At 40.2% G+C, this 21,894-nt stretch overlaps 5 protein-coding genes across 17 annotated transcripts; 1 reads left to right on the forward strand and 4 right to left on the reverse strand.

Annotated features, from left to right (window-relative positions):
* Positions 1-53: 53 nt before the first annotated feature.
* Positions 54-3,913, reverse strand: Arf79f (ADP-ribosylation factor 1). Of its 2 annotated transcripts, none has more exons than XM_077404929.1 (5): positions 3,799-3,913; positions 2,377-2,547; positions 1,914-2,023; positions 1,622-1,747; positions 54-1,544 (listed from the first exon to the last, which is right to left on the reverse strand). In XM_077404929.1, the coding sequence occupies exons 2-5, from the start codon at positions 2,522-2,524 to the stop codon at positions 1,380-1,382; spliced, it is 549 nt and encodes a 182-aa protein (XP_077261055.1). In that variant the 5' UTR covers positions 2,525-2,547; positions 3,799-3,913; the 3' UTR covers positions 54-1,379. The 2 variants fall into 2 exon arrangements, with proteins under 2 accessions (XP_077261055.1, XP_077261063.1); XM_077404937.1 differs by lacking the exon at positions 3,799-3,913 and adding an exon at positions 3,476-3,782.
* A 1,061-nt stretch (positions 3,914-4,974) lies between these two features.
* LOC143908766 (tRNA (cytosine(72)-C(5))-methyltransferase NSUN6-like) lies at positions 4,975-10,686 on the forward strand. Of its 7 annotated transcripts, none has more exons than XM_077426560.1 (9): positions 5,535-5,676; positions 5,917-5,991; positions 7,428-7,685; positions 7,798-7,920; positions 8,302-8,497; positions 8,592-8,754; positions 9,410-9,620; positions 9,865-10,179; positions 10,280-10,686. In XM_077426560.1, the coding sequence occupies exons 3-9, from the start codon at positions 7,551-7,553 to the stop codon at positions 10,550-10,552; spliced, it is 1,416 nt and encodes a 471-aa protein (XP_077282686.1). In that variant the 5' UTR covers positions 5,535-5,676; positions 5,917-5,991; positions 7,428-7,550; the 3' UTR covers positions 10,553-10,686. The 7 variants fall into 7 exon arrangements, with proteins under 7 accessions (XP_077282702.1, XP_077282710.1, XP_077282686.1 ...); XM_077426552.1 differs by having other exon boundaries at positions 5,552-5,693; XM_077426576.1 differs by lacking the exons at positions 5,535-5,676; positions 5,917-5,991 and adding an exon at positions 4,975-5,209.
* On the reverse strand, positions 5,211-7,128 carry LOC143908818 (rac GTPase-activating protein 1-like). Of its 3 annotated transcripts, XM_077426634.1 has the most exons (6): positions 6,990-7,128; positions 6,625-6,806; positions 6,316-6,476; positions 5,850-6,248; positions 5,522-5,651; positions 5,211-5,459 (listed from the first exon to the last, which is right to left on the reverse strand). In XM_077426634.1, the coding sequence occupies exons 1-6, from the start codon at positions 7,024-7,026 to the stop codon at positions 5,430-5,432; spliced, it is 939 nt and encodes a 312-aa protein (XP_077282760.1). In that variant the 5' UTR covers positions 7,027-7,128; the 3' UTR covers positions 5,211-5,429. The 3 variants fall into 3 exon arrangements, with proteins under 3 accessions (XP_077282760.1, XP_077282757.1, XP_077282752.1); XM_077426631.1 differs by having other exon boundaries at positions 5,211-5,651; positions 6,322-6,476; XM_077426626.1 differs by having other exon boundaries at positions 5,211-5,651.
* LOC143908829 (deleted in lung and esophageal cancer protein 1 homolog) lies at positions 10,677-12,320 on the reverse strand. Its single transcript, XM_077426645.1, has 6 exons — positions 12,036-12,320; positions 11,684-11,945; positions 11,386-11,498; positions 11,112-11,306; positions 10,922-11,047; positions 10,677-10,815 (listed from the first exon to the last, which is right to left on the reverse strand). The coding sequence occupies exons 1-6, from the start codon at positions 12,210-12,212 to the stop codon at positions 10,732-10,734; spliced, it is 957 nt and encodes a 318-aa protein (XP_077282771.1). The 5' UTR covers positions 12,213-12,320; the 3' UTR covers positions 10,677-10,731.
* Positions 12,321-12,972: 652 nt separating this feature from the next.
* On the reverse strand, positions 12,973-21,859 carry Chro (chromodomain-containing protein chromator). Of its 4 annotated transcripts, none has more exons than XM_077426458.1 (10): positions 21,726-21,859; positions 20,428-20,510; positions 19,061-19,206; positions 18,733-18,976; positions 18,443-18,618; positions 18,212-18,351; positions 17,917-18,129; positions 17,718-17,800; positions 14,457-17,006; positions 12,973-14,229 (listed from the first exon to the last, which is right to left on the reverse strand). In XM_077426458.1, the coding sequence occupies exons 2-10, from the start codon at positions 20,480-20,482 to the stop codon at positions 14,132-14,134; spliced, it is 3,705 nt and encodes a 1,234-aa protein (XP_077282584.1). In that variant the 5' UTR covers positions 20,483-20,510; positions 21,726-21,859; the 3' UTR covers positions 12,973-14,131. The 4 variants fall into 4 exon arrangements, with proteins under 4 accessions (XP_077282584.1, XP_077282595.1, XP_077282575.1 ...); XM_077426469.1 differs by having other exon boundaries at positions 21,722-21,853; XM_077426449.1 differs by having other exon boundaries at positions 21,242-21,753.
* Between the last annotated feature and the right edge of the window lie 35 nt (positions 21,860-21,894).

Genomic DNA, 21,894 nt, shown 5'->3' on the forward strand with positions numbered 1-21,894 from the left:
GATCGAAAGAGACACCGTGTGCCCGATGGCGAATAACGTATAGACTACGTACGTAAAGCACAATTACAATATATTTCACAAATCGTTTAAACATTCATACATAATTATACGAATTTTCGCATATGACGAAAAGGCGATTCGATGAAAAATTAGGGGAAGGAGTATATATCGTAAAAACAATGTATTTTTCAAGGACAGGAAAAACGTTGGGACATCGAAGAACGACCGCGACGCAAGGTCGAAAATGCTGGCGGATAACGCCACAATGGCCAAAAGTTTACGACGTTGTCGGCTACCGAGGCCTGACTTTTCGCCGACGGGTTGGAGCCTTTTGAAATTTTTCTCTCGGGTCTCTGATTTTATCGTCACGTTCACCGCACACGTTCGGAATGTCGAGGATATATTCCAATGAGGCGTAACGAATAAATCGCTTCTCCTTTTTAGCAAGACGCACACGTTTGGATAACTGTAAGTTTTAAACTGAACGCGGGCGGAAGGTGAGAAAAAGACGCCACCCCTCAGCCGCGATCAGCTGGCGAGATAATTATCCATAGCTTCCGTTTTCCCAAGTTTTCTATCGCCGAGAACTTAAAAAAATAGAAAGCAACTTTCGTAACTAGGAAACGATAAGTCCGCGCACCGTCCGCTGCAATCACCGTTTGCAGTTTCGCGTAAATCGCGCTGGGCCGAAGCGAGAGCGCGTTTCGAAAATGTAGTGGACAGAGCAACATTCTCTCGTCTATCGATCACATTTTTATCATATTTATATAATGTAATGTACAATATGCAGCTACGTTATGATAATCGGTATGTCCAACGCATTCAAAACTGGCGACACCTGGTGGGTACTCGATCTTTTTTCTTTTCTCGTACGTGTATGTACGCGTGTGTGTACGCGTGTGTGTTTCGTTAAATTTTCTCATCGAAGAGGTATCGTTTAAATTACTCATTGATCAATGTGTATCGTATGTTTCAGAGTTAGGTACTTTAATATAATTACTTCCAAGTTTTCCACATTCTTGTGGCATCTCTGTGTAAAAAGTGTAACTATATAATGCTAATATAATAATAATAATTATAATAATAAGTTGCGCAAGGCAATAGTCCGATGTGGCCGTTCGATCGTGCGTGCCTGGCGGCCGCTTCCTCGCTCCTCTCCCCCCTCGAAAAATAAACCTACCGATACAGAGACAACTCCCAGGAATAACTCCTTCTCCTATTCCTCCTCCTTCATTTTCCACTCAAGATCGGAGAACTCGCGACGTTTCGTATCGTTTGTTTCTTACGTTACCCATTCGTAGCAGAGGGGGGGAGGAGGTGTGCGGCTGTTTTTGTACGATGGTAATAGCAACTGAACGTTGACGGAGTAATTTTTCCAATTAGCGGTTGGCATTTTTCAGCTGATTGGAAAGCCAATCGAGGCCCTCGTAAAGTCCGTCTCCACTCGTGGCACACGTTGCCTGGATGTACCAATTGCGATTACGCAGAGAATGTAATCCCAATTTGTCGGTGATCTCCGCCGCGTTCATTGCGTTTGGCAGATCCTGAAACGTTGCTCTCGTTCTATATCGTCCTTCGCTTGAATCACCATTATGCAAATTTCACAGAGGACTATACTCACTTGCTTGTTAGCAAATATGAGGAGTACCGCGTCTCTGAGTTCATCTTCCGCCAGCATTCTCATCAACTCTTCGCGCGCTTCACCGATACGTTCCCTATCATTACTATCGACGACGAATATCAATCCCTGTAAAATTAAGCGTGGAGAGATGAGACCACGAGACAATGGAACATCGATGGAGAATCGATATAACGACGGAAATAATCACGTCATTCGATTCGATCTGATAGAAAAGATATTGAAAAAGAAAACAAGGTGCGCGCGCACAATTTATAATTAGTAAAGTACATACTTGTGTATTCTGAAAATAATGCCGCCACAGAGGTCTTATTTTATCTTGGCCGCCCACATCCCATACGGTGAAACTTATATTTTTATACTCAACCGTTTCTACATTGAAACCTAAAAATTAATTTACACGTGTAATATCGCCATCTCTGACGTTTGGTACAAAAGTTGCGCAATATACAAAAATAAACTACATTATTTATTACCTTTGAATAAATTGATACAATTATACGCACGTGTTCGTACGAAAGAAACGTACAAGAAATATTATTTAATATTTAATATTACATTTATTAAATCAGTGCTGTCCAAGATTTGTACGCGTTGATATTGGCTCGACGCGCGCGTCCACATTTACGGTTATTGCCTCTTCCTTTTTCTTAGACGATATCGTCGTACGATGTTGGACAGCGCTGCTTTAAGTTCGCATGTGTTTGTAAAAAAGAAAAAAACAGACGCGTATTTACCTATAGTGGGAATCGTAGTAACAATTTCCCCTAATTTTAATTTGTACAGAATTGTGGTTTTACCCGCTGCGTCAAGACCCACCATCAAAATCCTCATTTCCTTCTTGCCGAAGATACCTTTGAATAACGTTGCAAACATATTCCCCATGGTTGGTGTTTGTGCGTCGGGACCTGAACATACGCCGAAAAGCGTATACGCATACATATCCGTTATATTGTGGTACGATAAAAAACAAAATGTTAATATATAATATATTCTTATAAAACGTATGTCAGATTTCGTCATCTAGAAACACATCGTCCTACGCGACAACGGAGAGATTACCGTTCCTACAACTGTACGAGCGTATACCATATTTCATAATTTGAAACCTGGATTCGTTTACACATTTTTAAGTTTAATTTAGATATACAAAGCTGTATGTGCGCACGTTGAATCGCAGAATCGAGCTTGGCGCGAAATGAAAAATTGAGTTTACATATTTGAACGAACGCAATATTAAACGCACGAAGAGCGTGAGGAGATATATCCGCATATCTCACTCGTACACAAACGCTGTCTGATACACAAATGTGTGTGTGTGTGTAAAGATGTCGATTCTCTCGTTCCTTCTGTCTCCTGAGCGTAAAATCGCGAGGCGGGAGCAAATTTAAAGGGGCAACGTCGCGAATGATAGAGGAGCGACGCGCACGTGGGCGAACGAGAAAGACTCGCGCCGGAACCGACGAACGCGAACGCTGCTTTTCGGGTTCGCGGATCACGGTCTCCGGTGATCGGTCTGCCGTCGCGTGGCCGCGCGCCGCGCGTGTCCACGGTGGCGTTTCCACCACGCACAATCCTGATCGTGCAGCGTCCGCCGAGGTACAAGAGGCTCGCTAGGAGGAAGGATCTAACCTGATCGTGTTGAGAAAGGCAGCCGCGAGACACCGGAGGATCGACAAAATGAATCTCGACATGGCGGGAATCGTACGTTCGATATCTTCCTCATGCACGCACGCACGCACGCACGCACGCACGCACGAGACGCTCACCGCTCTCTATCGATTCTCATCGCCTCAACAAAATTGCTATGGATTATCGGACCAGCGCGCAGCGTACCGTCGGGGATCGCTAGACTGCTTTGCCGAGTGCCGAATGCCGAATGCCGAATGCCGCGTGCCGATGAGCTATATGCGGCTTTAAAGCACGTTCGCGAGCGAGGTGGAGGGTATCGCGCGGTTTGCGAAGCCACAAGCCACCGCGTAAGTATACACCCGGTTGCCTGACCGCACTGACCGCCTGTCACCTTCGACCTACTCCCCAGCCCAGCGAATCGTTTTCAAAGGTTCTCCGCTCAAAGATCCATCGCCCAGAGACTCGCTCTTACTATCGAGTTCTCTCTTGACGCCACGTTGCACACGTACGATACTTGCGTTACTTACGTTTCGGTAAAAAAGATTATTTTCACGAGAAACGATAAAACATAAAACCAACACTCTCTCGAAAAGTACCGTATGTCAAAATGGCGGACGTGGAAAAGATTCGTACCTTGTGCCACGTATAGGGTCACCGAGCCGCCACGATTGGCCCGACGCGAGTCACGTGACGATGCGGCGAGAGCGCGCCGACTATCGCCTGCCAAGCGAGATGGCGCTTTTAGCGCCGCGCTTCTGTAAAGTCTCTGTGATAAGGATAAGGCCGGTATTCATAGGCCTAGGGCCAAAGGCTGCTACGTGATTGGCTCTATCGCACAGTTTTTAGCCAGTAAGCTTGCAGCTTTTTTGTTAGAGCAGGGTTTACATCGAGATCACAATTGAGATGAGATGTGACTTGATACGCGTATTAAATAGTAAATAACCAAGGGGCTTGTTCGTTTTCGTTGCACTTCTCAACTAATTCATATTTGTCTCGTTCTAACTTATTGCATTATGTTGCACTAGTTCAGAAGTGCAGCGAAAACGAACAGACCTAAGGATAAAATGACTACGTTTGCACGGCTCGATTTACGCGCTGAAGTTATAACATCGATGTTGTAACTATACCGACGTTAAATGCCGTGTAAACGCTCATTAATACGCGTATCAAGTGCGCGGTGTAAACTATAGGCCATCGTAGAACCGGCCTAATCGTTCGCAATGCGCATGCGCCGTGCATCGTCTGCCAACGATGGTTATCGATATCCGCGCATGCGCATTGCGGACGATTAAGGCCCTTGCATAATAGGCGATTTTTGGCGATCGTTTGACGTTGCTACTTGCTATCCGTGGCTGCTATTGGTTCTGGCTGGTGCAGTTTGGTACCCTTTGGTTAATTGCTTATACCAGAGTCACGCCAAAAATTGCCTAATGTCGGGCAATAGGCACGAGGAACAGGAAATAACCAAAAATTCGTTAATTGCGACCTAAAAAATTCGAATGCTCGATTTGTTGGCAATAAGCACGAGGCAAAGAATTTTCAACGTGACGGAAACTCTGTGTCACTGTTTGTTCTGCATTTATACATGATTTCTGATTTCTCTATTCTCTGTTCCTATATCTTCCTATTGCCCGTTGCCTAGCGTTGTGCAAAGGCCTTTAGGATTCGCTATCTTTCATCTTTCTCCCTGAGTCTCTCTCTGCTCGCACGATGTTGGACACGCCGGCTCTCGATGCTTCGAGTCTTCAAGTGCCCACAACCCACGCCACAAGTGGCTTTTCTTATTTTCTTTCAGTTATATATATGTTCTAAGGTGTATAATAGCGCGAGCTACGTATGTACAAAGTGGAGTAAAGTTTTGTATGTATATACAAAGTTATTTCTCAGTTAAACTATAATAATGCCGTGTGTAACGCGGGTAGAGAAAGCAACGACCATGTACGAATGCCACAAATTTATTTAATATCTCCAACGTAATAGCGTATTTCAAGTTAGGTTAGATTAGATTAGGTTAGATATCCTGCGATAACCATGTGTTTACAAAATGATTAATTTAATTTAATTTAATAAAGATTTAATTAACTTTCACCGCGGTATCCTGCTTTTTGTATTTCCACACTAGTCCACCGTTAAGCAGCAAACTTCCAAGCGCTGTCTTTTACTTTGTCTTTGTGTCTTTACCCTTTATCTGAAATGCTTGTGACAATTATGTAAAAAGTTGCATATATACGTACACATGGCGGTACTTACAGATCCCGTCGAATACCATTGCTGAGATTTACCGCACCCGCATGGAACCGAAATAATTTGAATCCTGCATTCGGGGTGACACGCAGCCGGGCAATCTCTACACTTGAGCGCTATCTTTCCAAACCTGATTCTGACGTCGCAAACGGAAGGAGAATGTGATATATATAACTTGGTTACGATATGATCTCCTTTCTCTCTCTCTCTCTCTCTCTCTCTCTCTCTCTCTCTCTCTCTCTCTCTCTCTCTCTCTCTCTCTCTCTCTCTGAATTATTATATCTTTGTTGTACACATACGTGTGTCGTCAACTAATATCTTCGATCAATATTACCTTTTGCCACATGGAGTACACGTTTCCGGTTTAATAACTATCTTCGATATAAATCTATGATTCGCAGAAGACGCTTCAGCATTCGACAGTTTGGAATCAAGATTTTCTTTATTAGTCTTGGCAACTTGGTGGAGTTTAACAGGTATAGAATGTGCGCTTTCTTTTCGCTTAATTCTCGCCGTTGCTCCATCTGACGTGTTAAATTTTGCACGTTTATCTAACGCGCTCCCCCCTTTATTCATCGTACGACATTCACCATTAGGTTTATATTCTTTCCATTTTTTCTCTCTTTGAGCCTTTACAATGATATCGGTTTCCAAGTCGTCTTCCGATTTGGACAAACAATTCAAGTCACTTAATATCGAGCCTGTAGAATCTGTTTCCACTATTCTAGTCAAACTACAAAAGTCGAATTATCGAGAATTATTATTATTTCCTACTTACAACTTTACGCTGAATTTTATACCTATACTGTCTATCACCCCGTTTATCTTGGACGTTTAGATTATTATATTTAAATTCGATTTCGGGTTTGTTGAGAAATTGTAGCTTTTCCTTCGTATTTTCGTTCAAGTTTGCTTCTTCGTCGTGGAACAACACCTCTCTAGCCATATTAATTTGGCTTTCCTTTCAAACGTAAACACATACTTATTGACACACAAAACTAAGTTGAAAAGACAAACGTTTTAATTCATTTATATTTTCTTAAAACATATTTTTCTTTCGCATTTCCTTCTCTATATACGAGTACACGAAAAAGGAAATTAATATGTACCAATATGTTTTTATGATGCTCGATCACTCGACGTTTACGTTTTTCCTCCTCTAAACTTCTTCTGGCATGACACAACTTTTGACGAAGACTCGCAGTTTCTCGGCGACGTTGATCTAAATCTAAACGAAGTTGTCGATATTCTTGCAAAGGTAGACATTTTATTTGTGGCACATTAGTCAAACCTGTATCAGAAAGTAGATTGCAACGTGTAGGTACTTGTCTGGATAAATTTAATTATATGCCTTTGCGATAATTGTATCAAAGATATTTTCTTTTATTTAAATGACCATCCCATGTGTGTGTGTGTCGTCATTTGGACCACGTGATAGATTTGTGAAAATGAAGAGAGTTTGGATTATACAGACCTTTATTTACGTTGTCACTCATGAAGGATGATGTCATGTTCCATAAATCTTATAACATTAATTAAGGACTAATGGTTCTTTGTGTCCTAATCGATTTATGCTAAAATATCTGTGATGATATTTAATAGCTGCAATGTGTAGATATTTGGCAAGTGAGTAGAGCTTTTATGACGACGGAAAAATTCTTATGCGAGATATTTTATATATATATATATATATATATATATATATATATATATATGTGTGTGTGTGTGTGTGTAAGTTCTTCACATCTGCCAAACAGTTAAATAGAAAATTCCTAGTTAATTTAAAGATATTCCTATATGTGGTAGAGAAATTTTGAAAAAACATATGCCGATGACATTCAGAATTTCGCGTGTTGACAATGAGTACTGTACTAGGCTAAAGCTAATAAATTGTATCGACGATGTTGTCCAGGTCCAGACGATCGAGCGCTCAACCACTGCTGGATGCAACGATTGAAAAGCGATTTGCACCAAGAGATTTTGCGCGGATAATAAATAAATTAAATAAATAGAAGAAAGTAGATGAGGAAGCGTCATGTCATCACAGGCGTTGTCACACGGTTTGCCAGAAACGCCCTTTAAATATAAATGTGGAATACGTGACGAATTGATAGCGGACTTGAGAAAAGCGATACGTAACGGTGAATACTTACAACGATCTGAACGTGAGGTATTCTCAATAGATTAATAGAATTTTCATAAATTTACTTGCTGCTATCCCATACACTGGTACACGTGCGCAATCAAATGTTTTCTATTGAGAAAGGGAAAAAAAATTGTAGGAAAAGATCGATGCTCTTTGCAAATGGATGTGTACAACACCTAAGAAGAGCGTTTACAGATTAGATCGTTTTACAGATTATTATACAAACGATCTGAACAGTTTATACAAGGCATTGAAGCAGGTATACGTCGACGCAACGAGACAAAATTTTCTTTAGTGATAATTATAGGATACTTTAATAATTTCAATACTAATATCCTCTCGCTGTGATAAGAAGCAATGACAAATCAGTTGTTTTCCAGTCAAATTATATTTTTGTACTTAAATGTTAAATCGTTATTGCATATATATACATTCCAAGACGCGTACATCTCTCAATTAACATGTCCGAGATATACCATATTATTATTCTTTAACTTTTGTAATTCCAAGAGAAAAATGTCCTTTCTGTGTTCCGGATATACTTTTAACGTTCCTGCTAACGTTTTTTAAATATGTAGCTTGTACATACCTTTGTACATATACAAGCACAGAATTTTACATGTGCGATGTATTACGTTAGGATGACAAACCGGATCCATCTATCCACTTTTTGCCGGATCTTCCGAATGGAATAGTTGCGGTCGACAGTTGGGATTCATCGGTATCTCTTGATTTAAAGAGATGTCCAGGTGAAATTATCGTTGACGCTATATGTGGTGCAGCTGTGCTAAGAGGATCTCACGTTTATGCTCCTGGTGTTATCGGAATGCCAAATGGTAACATCTTTGCACATAGAATTCTTTTTTACAATTAATTATTCGCAAGAGATCTTATATCTTGTAATTAAATTTGTTAAACTAAAAATTATAGGTTTAACTATTAATACCAAAGTCAGTGTATTCGCTGATGTTACTGGTCAATGTAAGAAAGGTTTGATTAAACCATATGCGAATAGCAATAAAGTATATTTAGGCAATGGCATTCTTCGACAAACAAGGAAAGAATTATTTTGCAAAGCAACGAGAACGCCATGGTACGAAATAATTTCCAATGCGCTCGAGATTGGGCGAGGCTGGCTTATTTAACTGTATAATTATAATTGTTGGAGGATTCTCACACCTAACTTTGGTGAAAAAATTTCTCACATTTTCTCGGAAATTTTATAAGAATTGAGACTTGTGAACATTTTTGAAAAAATATAGATTTAAAATTTCTCTTTTAGATACTTTCAGAAATAATTAGATGAGGATTTTCGAAATATTTTAGTATCCGTATGTGTGAAAATTTCTGATAACATTTTCTCATATTTATTCCGATTTTTACAAAGATGTGCGGGAAAAATCTGATATTTTACTATTATTTTTACTTTTATTTTATTCACTGGCGAAGAAAAGGTTTCCTTATTTGTTTACTATTATATTATTTGGTCTGTTTTTCTAAAAAAAAAAGAAAAAAAGAACAAACGAAAACGTTCCAAATCGTTCCAATTATTAAAAAATCTAAAAAATTCTGCAATGAGCATTCTGAGAAAGTTTGGAAATTTTTATAAAAATTCTGATTAATAATATGAAAAATTCTGAGACATTTTTTCAACAGGGAAATTATAGATATATCTCGTTGTGTTGAAACTTTGATACGTGATTATTTTATTTGTTAACAAATCTCTTACATTTTCAATTATCTTTCAGTGGTGTTGCAATAATTATGACTGATGTGATCTCACAAGTTCCGCAATTGAATTTAAATAACGAATCTTTGAGACCGCATGCCCTGTTACAAAATTTGCCGTCTATCGTGTGTAGCCTAGTTTTAAATCCCCAACCAGGTGAAACAATCTTGGACATGTGTGCTGCACCTGGTAACAAAACCACGCATATTTCCCTGCTTATGAAGGGACAGGTAAATGTTTAAAGAGGAAACAAAGGAAAAGTTTTTTTTATTATACAGCATAATAACACGGCATAATAACGCGTCTTTTTATAACTATTTTTCCAAACTGTCGTATACACTCAACTTTTTTTGCTGAAATTTCTGCTTTTCTGCTTAAAAGAAACAAGCGCGTGTCAACTCATTTGTGAGCCCGCAGAACGATGAAGAGATATAATTCGTTAATTTTAATTATTGTTTCTGTTATAAATTCCAGGGTACAATAATAGCTCTAGAGAAAAATCCAGGTAAAGTGATGCGATTTAAGGAAATGTGTAATGACAAAAACATCAAAATATTTTGTTACGATGCTACAAAGGCTGTCATGCCTGTCATGCCTGTCATGCCTGTCATCGAACGAGAGCGCAGTTTAGCCCATACCGACGGACCTCCGTTCGAAGAAAATAGTTTCGATCGTATCCTCTTAGATACTCCATGCAGCGCGTTAGGTCAAAGACCGCAATTGTACAATACAATCACGTCGGCACAACTTCATTCTTACGTTCCCTTGCAACGAAGTCTCTTTTCTGCCGTAAGTGGACAAAATTACTTGTCATACAAATATACATCTGCCTGCGACTTGAAGCTTCAAGAAAAAAGTATTATTATATATTAAATACTATTATATATAGGCTGTTCGTCTTTTGAAACCAAAAGGGATATTGGTTTATAGTACTTGTACCGTCACAATAGCGGAAAACGAAGGAATTATCGCTTGGGCATTGAAGCAATTTCCAAAGTTGAAATTAGAATCTGTTAAAGATCAAATAAAAACAGACAAATATGGCACTCAAGGATACATCATAGATGGTTTAACGAATGAGAATGCAAAAAAAGTATGTAGATTTGGTCCTGAAAGTGATTCCGTTGGATTTTTTATTGCATGCTTGACAAAATGTTCCTGAGGCAATAAATATCATCTAGAGACTGTGTATCACATACTTTACTAAAACTCTTTACATTAACTAAAGTATATAAGACCGCGTACCACATTATACTTAACTTTTCTTTATTGACTTAATAAATTTTTATAATATTATTCGCACTTTGTGTGTTCCTTACCATTGTGTATATTTTTATTCTACTATTGTTCGTACATAACTCCATCCCCAATGATCTCTGTCGTTATCACGGAACAATTGTTGCAAATCGCGTATAATGTTTCTACCTAATTTTAGAGAAGGAAGAAATAGACTTTATAAAGAAAAGAAGGGAAGTTATATTTAATGAAGAAAAAGATATGAAAAGTTTGTTCCTTTTGCATTATAACTTACATGCATTCCATGAGCGTCGGGGAAGAAGTAGAGATACAGATATATATGCTCTTGCGGTTTGAGCGTAAAATACGCAGGCCACATGGCGAAAGATGGTAGAATTAGCATATTATTGTTAGAAACATCCTAAAGTGAGACAGAAGGACAATTATGTCTATTATTGTATTATTATTGTCGATGTTACTTTTACCTCGATATGCATCGAACACCAATCGATTTCGCTCATAATGAAGAATCTTCCCTCGCCACCGACATTTTTAACCATTAGGGGTAAGGTGACTCGCTCACCTACGAGACACTCCCCACAGTCGAAACTCATTAATTTTCTATATCGCGTCACACTTTCTACAGATATGTTTGCTGCACTCCTACTTGTATCGGTGGACTGTAAGTTTTCATTACGTGTCTCTTAAGAAAAGCAACCGTGTGATCGTTTGATTAAAAATTTGAAAATAGGGCTATACGTATTCCTCGCAAGAATCCGTTTGTCGATATGGAATTTCCACAATCCATTCCGTGTTTCTTATCATCGTTTGCAGTTCTTTTGGTGAGTATCGGAAATAAGGGATATTAATCACTGTAAAAATAATGATGCATATAACATATATTATAGAAGATTTCAATCTTCTTTTTTACGATATTGTATTAATTTTATCCTCTATACTTATATGTTTTGCATATTTTTTCGTATTTATATACGAAAATTTGTACATCGTGTACCGACAAGTTTATCTATGCCAATGCACAGGTAAATTCATTTACCTCTCAGTAATGGTGGATCTCGATATCCGCGTAATTTAATAATTACCGAACGTCCTTGTTGCACATTTATTACTAACATTTCTTCGGGTTCGTCCAAGATATCGCAACGAAAGAAAATAATCAATTTTATATACATCCCTGGAGAAATACTCGCCGTTTGTGTCTTACGTTCGATCATGACAGTGAAATGAGAGTAATTAGGTCTTGCCATCAATTGAAATTTGGCTGAAGAATCGCTTACGTTTTGTAGCATGACAACTTTCTATAACGGGCGGGGGGGGGGGGGATCAGGATGAGAGGTAGAAATAGAATATTATTTAATTTAAAAATTATATTTTACAATAATACATACCCGGTACAATTTATTTGACTCATAGTTGTGAAATTCTACAGAGTTAGGGATTGCAATCAAGATTGTTTTTTGTAACTTTGTTTTGGAGCTACTTCTCTCTGATCGCCCTGATCGAACTGACGAGGAAATTGATTCAACTCTTCTGAGAATGATAAAGAAGATAAATAGTACACACATAAATAGTACATACCGTAGCCTCGCTGCTTATTTTCGGTTAATTACAGAATACGCGTCGAAATGCGTTGAATACGCATGACGGGATGCTTGTTGTGCCACATATATTTATGAAAGTTCTTTTGAGAGAAATGATAAGAAACAATGGAAATTTTTTAGTACCTGGCACAAAAATTTATCATGACGATTATAGATATTGATTGACGTATCGCTAATAACGGGATTTGTGTCGTAGGATAACGTTTCGAAAATAGACTGACCTGTAAAAAGTTATAATTTTATGTTTATTGCATATTAAAAGCGATATTAATGAGATTATACGATAAACTTGAGAACTAAATATAAACTTACGAATAACATTTATGACATATTCTAGCGTATTCTAAATTCATATACGTAGCTAAAATAAAACATCGTCGGTATGTGGGACGTCATTTTTCGCCTTTTTTGTCAATTTTTACAAAAGACGAGAAAAAGAAAAAAGAAAGGAATAGAAGGAAAAAAATTCTAACCACGTTCATCGTTTTCATTGCAGGAATCGAGAATAGATTTCGCGTGAGAATCATAATTATTTATTTCACAAAAAAAAAAAAAAATATACATATATATATTGTATAAATGTGTAATGTGTAAATAGTATGTCGCGGTTAAAATTTTTACCGATTATTCCATGCACTACGACGTCACAACTATTTTGCACATCTTAGGATTACCTGCAATTACTCAAGTAGGAACGGGTTTAATAATAGAACGCAAATTGATACTCCGTTCAACAACATTGTATTTTAAGCTTTATAGGTTCAGAAAAATTATTAAGTGTTTCATTAGAGTGCACTTATTCTATAGATAAGCACACATAGTCCATGTAATGCAATAGCGAAGTTGGCTGGATGCATTAGTGCGCACTAGCACACTTAAGGCTGTCGTACGCAAATCGAATGTAAAGGAATACGCATAGAGTGCCAAGTGGATTCAACAATTGGCACTTTTCTCTCTGCCTCTCTCTCTCTCTCTCTCTCTCTCTCTCTCTTTGCGCGAGATACTCATGGTCGGAATATTGCGTTTGGTATATTCTATGATTACACCAATTTTTTGTCAATAAAATGCTTATATTACGTTTTTAGGCGGATTACTCTGCAGCGCATCCAATCAAATTCGTTATAAAACACACGTTACGATCGTATAACGAATATATGGTATACATAACTATTAGACAGCATAATTCACAGGAGTATACTTCATGTCACCCTTCATTTTTATACGCGCAACTTCAAGATAAAACAAAGCAATAGAATTTTATGTTTTGATAAACGGTACCGCAATATTTTTTATATGCTTTAATCACAGATGGATCCAATTTACCTTACAAATACATCCGACAGGACGACCGTACTGTATCATCACCTTGGACTTTGTATGCGTGGATAAAATTTTTCTTGTTACCAAAGCTTATCGATTGGAAAATATAAAACCCCATATTATACTTTACTATCCTACAAATACAATGCTTATTTTGCCGCACGTACTATAATGATATCACTGCATTGAAAGTACTGTTTTATCTTTGTATTTCATGTTTCTCTGTGCTGATATAATAAAAGTTTTTTTAACACAAAAATGGAGATGCTTGCAAATTGTTTTACATCGAGCCACATTTTCTTTTTGTTTAGTCTAAAATTTAGATTTTTCTTGGTGTGTGCTGACTTTTTTTTTACAGTATACCAGCTATCTCTCCGTCTTACAATATCTAGTCTAGTCACTGAATATTAAGACGTTATCAACGTGCAATTGTACGAGGGGTGAACGTTCTTACATATATACAATTCACGATCACGTATTAAACGTACAATATGCACATAACGTGCAAATTCGACGCATTGCCATGATATTTCATTGGCATATGCGCAAGATGATATTCATTTTCACTTATCAAGTTCCAGAGCGGCGTATTGCTCCTCGTCCACCTCGGTCATCATTAAATTACCATCCGGTAACAGAAGCACTACCCTCCTGGTTCCTCCTGAAAGGAAGAGAAATCAGACGGCGATTGGACAGGGCGGGCCAGGGGAAGGGAAAGGGGAGATGTATTAAATATTTCATTCCATCTATATACAGGGGGTTTCGATAATTTTGTTGAAAGCTATTACCGTATACATTGTTCATTATTTCACTAAGAGCACGTTGAGCAAAAATTTTGGAACCTAACCTTCACTTGAAACTAAAGAGACGCAACCAAAAGAATATTACCTGGAGTTGGTTCTTCAGCTTGTACCACTTGAGCTATAACTTGTGCCTGTCCGTCATTATCCTCTTGGGTCCCAGTTACATCGGTCGTATTCGCGTTATCCATTATAGACATGACCATTGAATTTTCAGTCGATTCCGCTCCATCCTCCTTCACGTAAAACTGGGGCGTGAGATTTACTTGATCGGGGATCAGCTGTGCTACAGCCTCGGCAACTGCGTGATCCAATGTCAGGACTGAGCCGTCGTCTCCTTGTTGCTCGGTGGTAACGTATACACATTGTTGCTCGCCATCGGCACCATGTGTCACGAGAAGAGTCTGTCCATCCTCGGCTTGGCCCGCGACTTGATAGACGACGCCATGCTCGGCTATAGTAACCAGATTGGACGCATCGTCCGTCGTTACTTTTCTCTCTTCCGATATCTTTTCTTCGTTCTTGACGTCTGTCGATGTCACTGACATAGTAACGGATGTAGATGTTGCCGGAACTGTCGACAATGCCGTAGTAATAATGGACGTTTCAGCGGAGCTAGAAGCGACTGTTTCTGTCAAAGGTGTTGCTGTGGATATGGGAGTAACGGTCGCCGTTACTGTAGAAGCGGTATCGTCCAAACAAGGTAAATCCGGCGCAGGTATCGTCACATTCGACAGATTGATCTGTGCTGTATCACTGGCTTGGACAATGGTACCGGTCGTTCCACCGGGACTCATCTCAACCCTCATAATACCACCGCTTTCGGTGAGCGAGTCGAGAGAGGGTAGGACCAATTCGGCGGCGGCGGCGGTGACGGTCGTCGTCGTAGTACTGATGGTGGCGGTGGCGGTGGCGGTGGCGGTGGCGGTGGCGGTGGCGGTGGTGACGGCGGCGGCAATGGTGGTGGCGATACTGGTGGTGGTAGTAGTGATGGTATTAGTATTGACGTTGGCGTCGACAGTTGCAGCCGTGGCGTCTGTTGCCATAGTTTCGGACGTGTTGCTAGCTGTTCTCGCTGTGGTCGAATTTGTTGTCGCTTCAGCGGGTTCGGACTCGCCCGGTTGTTCGATCGGTTCACCGTCCGGACCGATTATACGTCCCGTGAGAGGACATAACGTGAACGGACGCGGTGGACTGTCGGGTTCTGGAGCCGTAATGACTTCTGGTTCGGGAGGAGGGGGAAGATCCGACTCACCCTCGCTACTGCTTTCTTCCGAGCCAACTTCGTGGAACTCCATGTGAAGTCCATCACCTTCCGCTAATTTGCTTTCCTTTGGAGGTTTGGTTCCCGCCTGAGCGATTGCCGAAGGTGTTTCGGTACCTACTTTTGCTCTGCCTCGTCCTGCAACGGCACGAGCACCCGCTAAAAGTCCACGACCACCCGGTTTAATTATACCTGCTGCTTCTTGGGCCTTTCTTTTTGCCATTAATAACTTTTGCTGCGGAGATAACAATGACTGTGCCTTACCCACTGGTGTTTTCGGAGTCTGTTTTGTTTGTTGTTGTTGCTGTTGTTGCTGCTGCTGTTGTTGTACTGGACTAGTACCAGTTTTGATCGCTTGTTTGGGTTGCGGCGGTGTTGCGAGCACTGTGAATTTTGGCTTGATTTGCGTGACCGTGCCGGCAGCAACCGGCGAAACGGCCTGCTGCGCACTTACGACCGTCGTCATACGCTTCTGCAACACCGGACGCGTCACTTGCGTCTGTATCTGTCTCGGTGCCGGTGCTCTGACGGGTGTACGAATTGTACCGAGAACGCTCGTTGCCGCCGTTGGACGTAATGCTGGTCTGGGTAACAAAGGACGACCGTCTGCCGTTCGCTGAGGTGTGACTGAGGCAGGTCTTATGCCTGTTGTTATTCTCGGTTGCAATGTTATCGGTGCCGGCACCGCAGTCACAACATGTATCTGTTGCAATTGCGACGGATCCGGTTTCGGTTGTATTTTTATAGGCTCGCTCTTTTGCGCGCTGCCAATTTTCGGTGTAACGGCCTTAGAAGTGACTACCTTCATCTGCGTTACCACTTGGCTTCCGTCCATCTTTGAAACGACTTTGACAGGAGTCATCGAATTGGACTGCGACGTCGATATCACCTGTTTTCTCATCACGCTCGTGTTATCTCGATTTTGAACCATTACAACACCTTGTGTCGTTGGAGATCCTTTGACCGCTAGTTTTCCACTGGGAGACGAATTCAATTTGATGATACCGTCTTTTCGCGACATAACGTAAAGACCGGAAGCCAAATTTGGCATTTGTTTGGGATCGACTTTAACAACCCCCTTGGCGTTAGCCACCAGAACAGGCGGCTGGCTAGATTTCCCGTCTGGAGATTGTAATCCTAACGACGTTGCCAGGTCAGTGGACGAAACCGAGGCTCTGTTAGATCCATTGGACTGCGCATTAGCGCGATTGAATGCACGTTGAATTACGTCGCTACGGCCCATTAGTCTTTCGTCTTCGGACTCCCCGGTCCACTCGTCATCACTACCCGTGTCACCTTTTATCCTCTTTGTGGCACTGCTTCCACCTTCTTCCGAATCACTCTCCGAGTCATCGATCCTCCTTTTACCTAATACTACAAGAATCACATACGAGTATTAATTGAAACAGCACACATATTTGCAATGATATAAATATATCAATATTATATATCAATGTAATATATTACATTATATATACAGGGTGTCACTTAATTCGCGCCCACTATTTACACAGCGATATTCCTGATAAAAAACTGAGTCAAAAAGTCCTGAGCCATTTTTTTCTACAATGCTCAATAAAGCAGTAATTATTGAGTAAAGTCAATAATCCATATATATATATATATATACATATATATATATATATCTGTACCTTAAAGGTAAAGGATCGTACGTCCATTTTGGAACATTCAGAGAAAACAAGATTTAAAAGTTTTTAAATAGGGAAATGTTTCTTTTAGATATAAAGTAAAAAAGTAACTTGATTTATCAAGTTTTTAATAAAACAATTTAACCGATGTTTAATAGTACTACTGCCAATAACACATTGTACCTGGTTTAAAAATTAGGCACTATAAAAATTTTCAATACAACTTTCTAAACATTTTATCTTAAGAACTAGTAATAATAGACATAAGACGTTTTACCATTATACAATTGAAGCTCCGGTTATATTGAAAAATGTATCAACTCCATATTTTGACAAAAACTGGAGATACGATTCTACATCTCTAACGTACACACGCACACATATATCAATTGCGATACGTCATATTATACGTGAGTTGTTCAAACAGAATACATACGTTCGTTATCCTCATCTTTCATCGAGCCACACCATTGCTTGACTTGATCCATCGCTTTTGATTTACTAGACCGCATCGGACGTCTACACGTACGCAACAATTATCGCATTGAGTATTATCGCAGTGATTTATAAAGTAAAATGTTACATAATGACATTATTCATTTTTTTTTTTTTTTTTTTAAAGCAAAGTCACTCACCCTACTTGAGTCGCCGTACTCGGTCCAGGTTTGCTAGCCTCAGCTTTTATCACTGATTTTTGCGCTGGCAAACTCGTACGTCCGACAACTCTCGTATTGGCTTGCTGTTGCGCCGCTTTAGTCTCCTTTTGCTTAGCGAGACTCCGCTCAAATTCTTCAAACATATTTTTGCAGGTTGCTACAGACTCTACAGACTCCCATGTATTGTTCTCGCTAAATAAATTTTGAATGTTTTAAAACACATTGCTAGAACTCTTGAGAAGAGAGATGTATGCGATTAAGAGGGAATACCTACTGTGAATAGCCTTCCCATTTAATTAAATATTCCGAGCACTTCTTTTTCGGATTAAAGCGTTTGGCTAAAATTTTCTCAACGTTATATTCTTCGTTACTCAAGTCTGCATCTTCTTCGGTAGCTGTCTTGCCAGACTTGTTCTGCAGAAATATTAAAATAACTGAAGCAAATTCTCAAAAGTATACTTTGCCAAACGTGCAAACGTGAAAAATATGTCAAATAACGTAATACCTTGGGCTTGATCGATGGTTTCAGTCTTGGCTTTTCTTTCTTATCCACTTCAATTTCCATAGATTCACTCTTCTGCGTTTTTGTTTCCAGTGATTTCGCAATATCCTTCTTAGCTTCCCCCGTTTCCTCCGGCTGTCCATTTCTGACAACTTTACGAACTATTATCGGTTTGGCACCTGTAAAGCAGCGAGAAAGCATAGACGGTGTTAAGTTTAGTATTATTTATAAAAGTAGCATTTTTCTTTTCTTCGTTTGACACGCAGAGTTTTTATCTCTTAAAAGACTATCACCTTCGACATTAATATTCGATTGAATTTGTATCGGGGTATCCTGCATCTTTGCATTACTGATTTTCGTAAAGGTTTGTATAGTTTTCCCCGCAGCGATCCACGAATCCCTCACGTGTGTATCCATCTTACACCATTTTTGGTATAACTTCCAAGCGCTAGCTGTATTATCCTTGTCCGAACCATCTTGCTGAACTTGCGTATCTTTCCATAATAGAAATGCCCATACTTGTGCTTTTTGCCCATTCTACAAACATACAAAGGAAAGTTTCATAACAATTTCCTACAAAGCGGCACAACCATATCGCATGAAGAATATAAAGATACAAACGTTTTCGTTGATTTCACGAAAATGTGACGCTTTGGAGCAGGCTCCCTCCTTTGTACGATGTTCTTGAAACTCTTCGATAAAATGAAAGACAGAATGACACTGTCCACATACCAATACGTCTAATCGTCCCATTTCCTCTTGTGCCGCTGATGAAGTAGAAAAGAAATTGAAAGCGAAATGAAAGCAATTAGATCGAGTGAGAAATATATATATATATATATATATATATATATATATATATATAATATTGTACATGTACACAATTTTGTGTGTGTGTGTGTGTGTGTGTGTGTACACAGACGAAGTCAAGTCAAAAAGTCCTTTACCATTTTTCCTTCCGACAAACAATTATCGAGGTACCGTAAACTAAATATTGAAAACATTACCCAGTTTTCCTTGAATATCTCAAAAAGTATAAGGCAAATAAAAAAATGTTTCAGACAAAAATTGTTCAAATTAGTAAAAAAAATATAATAAAAAATAAAGATTTATATTTAAAAAATTTGGCCGGTAAATCCTCCAATTTCTATCTGAAACAATTTTCCAATAAACCAATACTTTCTAAGATAATTAATGGAGATGATTGGCACACGAAATAAAATTCATCCTATATATATGCAGGGTGTTTCAAGTCAGGTCAATAAAATTTCAGGGTCTTGTAGAAAATTGAATTTAGAACAAATAAGTTCCTAGAAAGATAGGTTCGAAAACGCTTCGTTGAAAAGTTACAGCTAATAAACTTGGAAAAAAAAAAAAAAAAATCACGTTTTTTATCACTATTAAAAATAACCCTTCAAAACTTTTTATTTATTGAAAGATAAAGAAAGTAACCGGAAATAAATCGTTAATTAAATAATGAACTAAATTACACCAATTTTATTTTATTGCGGCGAGGCGTTCGGAGAAGGAAATGAGCTCAATATAACGAAAAAAAGCAGAAACTTGGAGCAATCTTTTGACGATCTTTATGTAAACATTACATTAGCTAGATATTAATTGTACACTAAAGTAAACGCTTTCGTTTTATTTATTTTCAAAAATTATCAAATAAATGTGATTTTTACAATTTTTATTAGCTCTATATAGCTTTTTAACCAAGCGTTTCCACAGACCTGTGTTTATATTACATTATAAGAACTTTTTTGTTCCAAATTGAATTTTTTATCGAACCCTGAAGTTTTAACGACCTGACACGGAACACCCTGTATAATTACATCGTACACCTTTATGAAACAAAAATCTTGCCTCAATTTCTTGCTCGTAAATAAATAAATAAATAAATAAATAAATAAAAAAAGTCGAATCGGTTTCCAAGATCGGTTAACGAGACGAGGTGATACATAAATCCAAATGTACAATACGATTACCTTTGATGACGGTGGGTTTATTACCGATGGCTGAAGGGCCATCGTCTCCTTCCATTCTGTATACAATCGTCTCGCGCTCTCTTCTGAAAATTAAACACCAGCCTGGTTAATCAGCAGAAATGGCAAGAACGCATAAGAAGCTTCCAGCATACACATTACGCGGTGGATTTTTACGCGACGGAAAGAAAGAGAGCGAAGGGAGGGAAAACATTGGATCGGGCTTTCCCCACGCGGAACAATCGACCGAAGACCACAGACCATATACTTGGCCGCGCGGGCCGTGTGAAAACGGTAAAAGCGATCACCCTACCGGGTACACGCACATCTGGACCAAGTCTATGCGCTCCGCGATCGGACGACACGATATATTCCTTTGCTTTCTTTCTTTTTCTTCTCCTTAACGAAGAGAAGGCATTCGCCGATTCGTATGTTATACGGTTACACACGCGACGATCTCGCGGCCTCGCGCATCGTGCCACGCGCGATGTACAGTTAATTAGCCGGAGTTACGTTCACACACACACACACACACACACACCACAAAAGTTCAAGACCGTCTCATTGCTAACACTTAAGTGGCAAAGCGTCGAGTCGAGACTGTGCGGGCGACGCGAGGTGATTGTAAACGGGGCACGGGGCCAGTCGTGAACGCGGGAACATGGACGAAGCCGACGAAGGGAGTAGACACACTCGACTCGATTCGCGCGCGCGGCGCGCTCACCCTCGCGCTCGCTTGTTCCCGCCACCCGCCACCCGCCACGATTCGACGCGAGCCTGCGCGAGCCGTATGTACCTCACGTCTCACCGGTCTCACCTTACGACAAACGAGAAAATTATTTTTCACGAGAGACCGGTATCGTCGCTGGGCGCCGGCTACATTGGCGCCGTTTCCCTCAACGTTGCGTCGTCACCGTTATCGCCGCCGCCGCCGCCGCGACCGTCACTGTCGTCGTCGTATAGCGTAGTACTATACCGTAGTCGTCGACCTCGACGTGCTCGCGTCTCGCAGCTCGCAGCCGCCGTCGCGTCGCGGTGGCGTGCCGTCGACGCAGGCTCGACCTGCCCGCCGTCTCCTCTCACTTCACTCCTCTGTCTCTCTCACGAGCAAGCCGAAAGCCGATAGCCGATGCTCGTCAAAGATGGCTCTCGTCGCCGATACTTCTCTACAAGCGTACAAGCTACTCACTTCCCGTCTTTACGCGAACGCTTTCCGAACACCCCGTGGACGCGCGCGAACGCGATTAACGTTACGGTCACAAACGCAAACGGCAAAAGCGAAACCTACGATGCTCACTTACATACGGCCAATACGACGAACCCGACGAACGGCTAGATTTTCCTCAGCCCGGGAAATTGCTGGTCGTTGCGCGAGATAGAACGAAAACAGCGACCGTGAGCTACCGCTACCGCGTCGGCCGACAGTGGCGCCATGGCCGCCATGGCGGCCGCCTCGCCGGCCGCCCGCCT

The sequence above is a fragment of the Temnothorax americanus genome, unplaced genomic scaffold (assembly GCF_048541705.1).
Source record: "Temnothorax americanus isolate GAGA-0224 unplaced genomic scaffold, ASM4854170v1 Scaffold1, whole genome shotgun sequence".
In the NCBI taxonomy this organism is placed as follows: domain Eukaryota; kingdom Metazoa; phylum Arthropoda; class Insecta; order Hymenoptera; family Formicidae; genus Temnothorax; species Temnothorax americanus.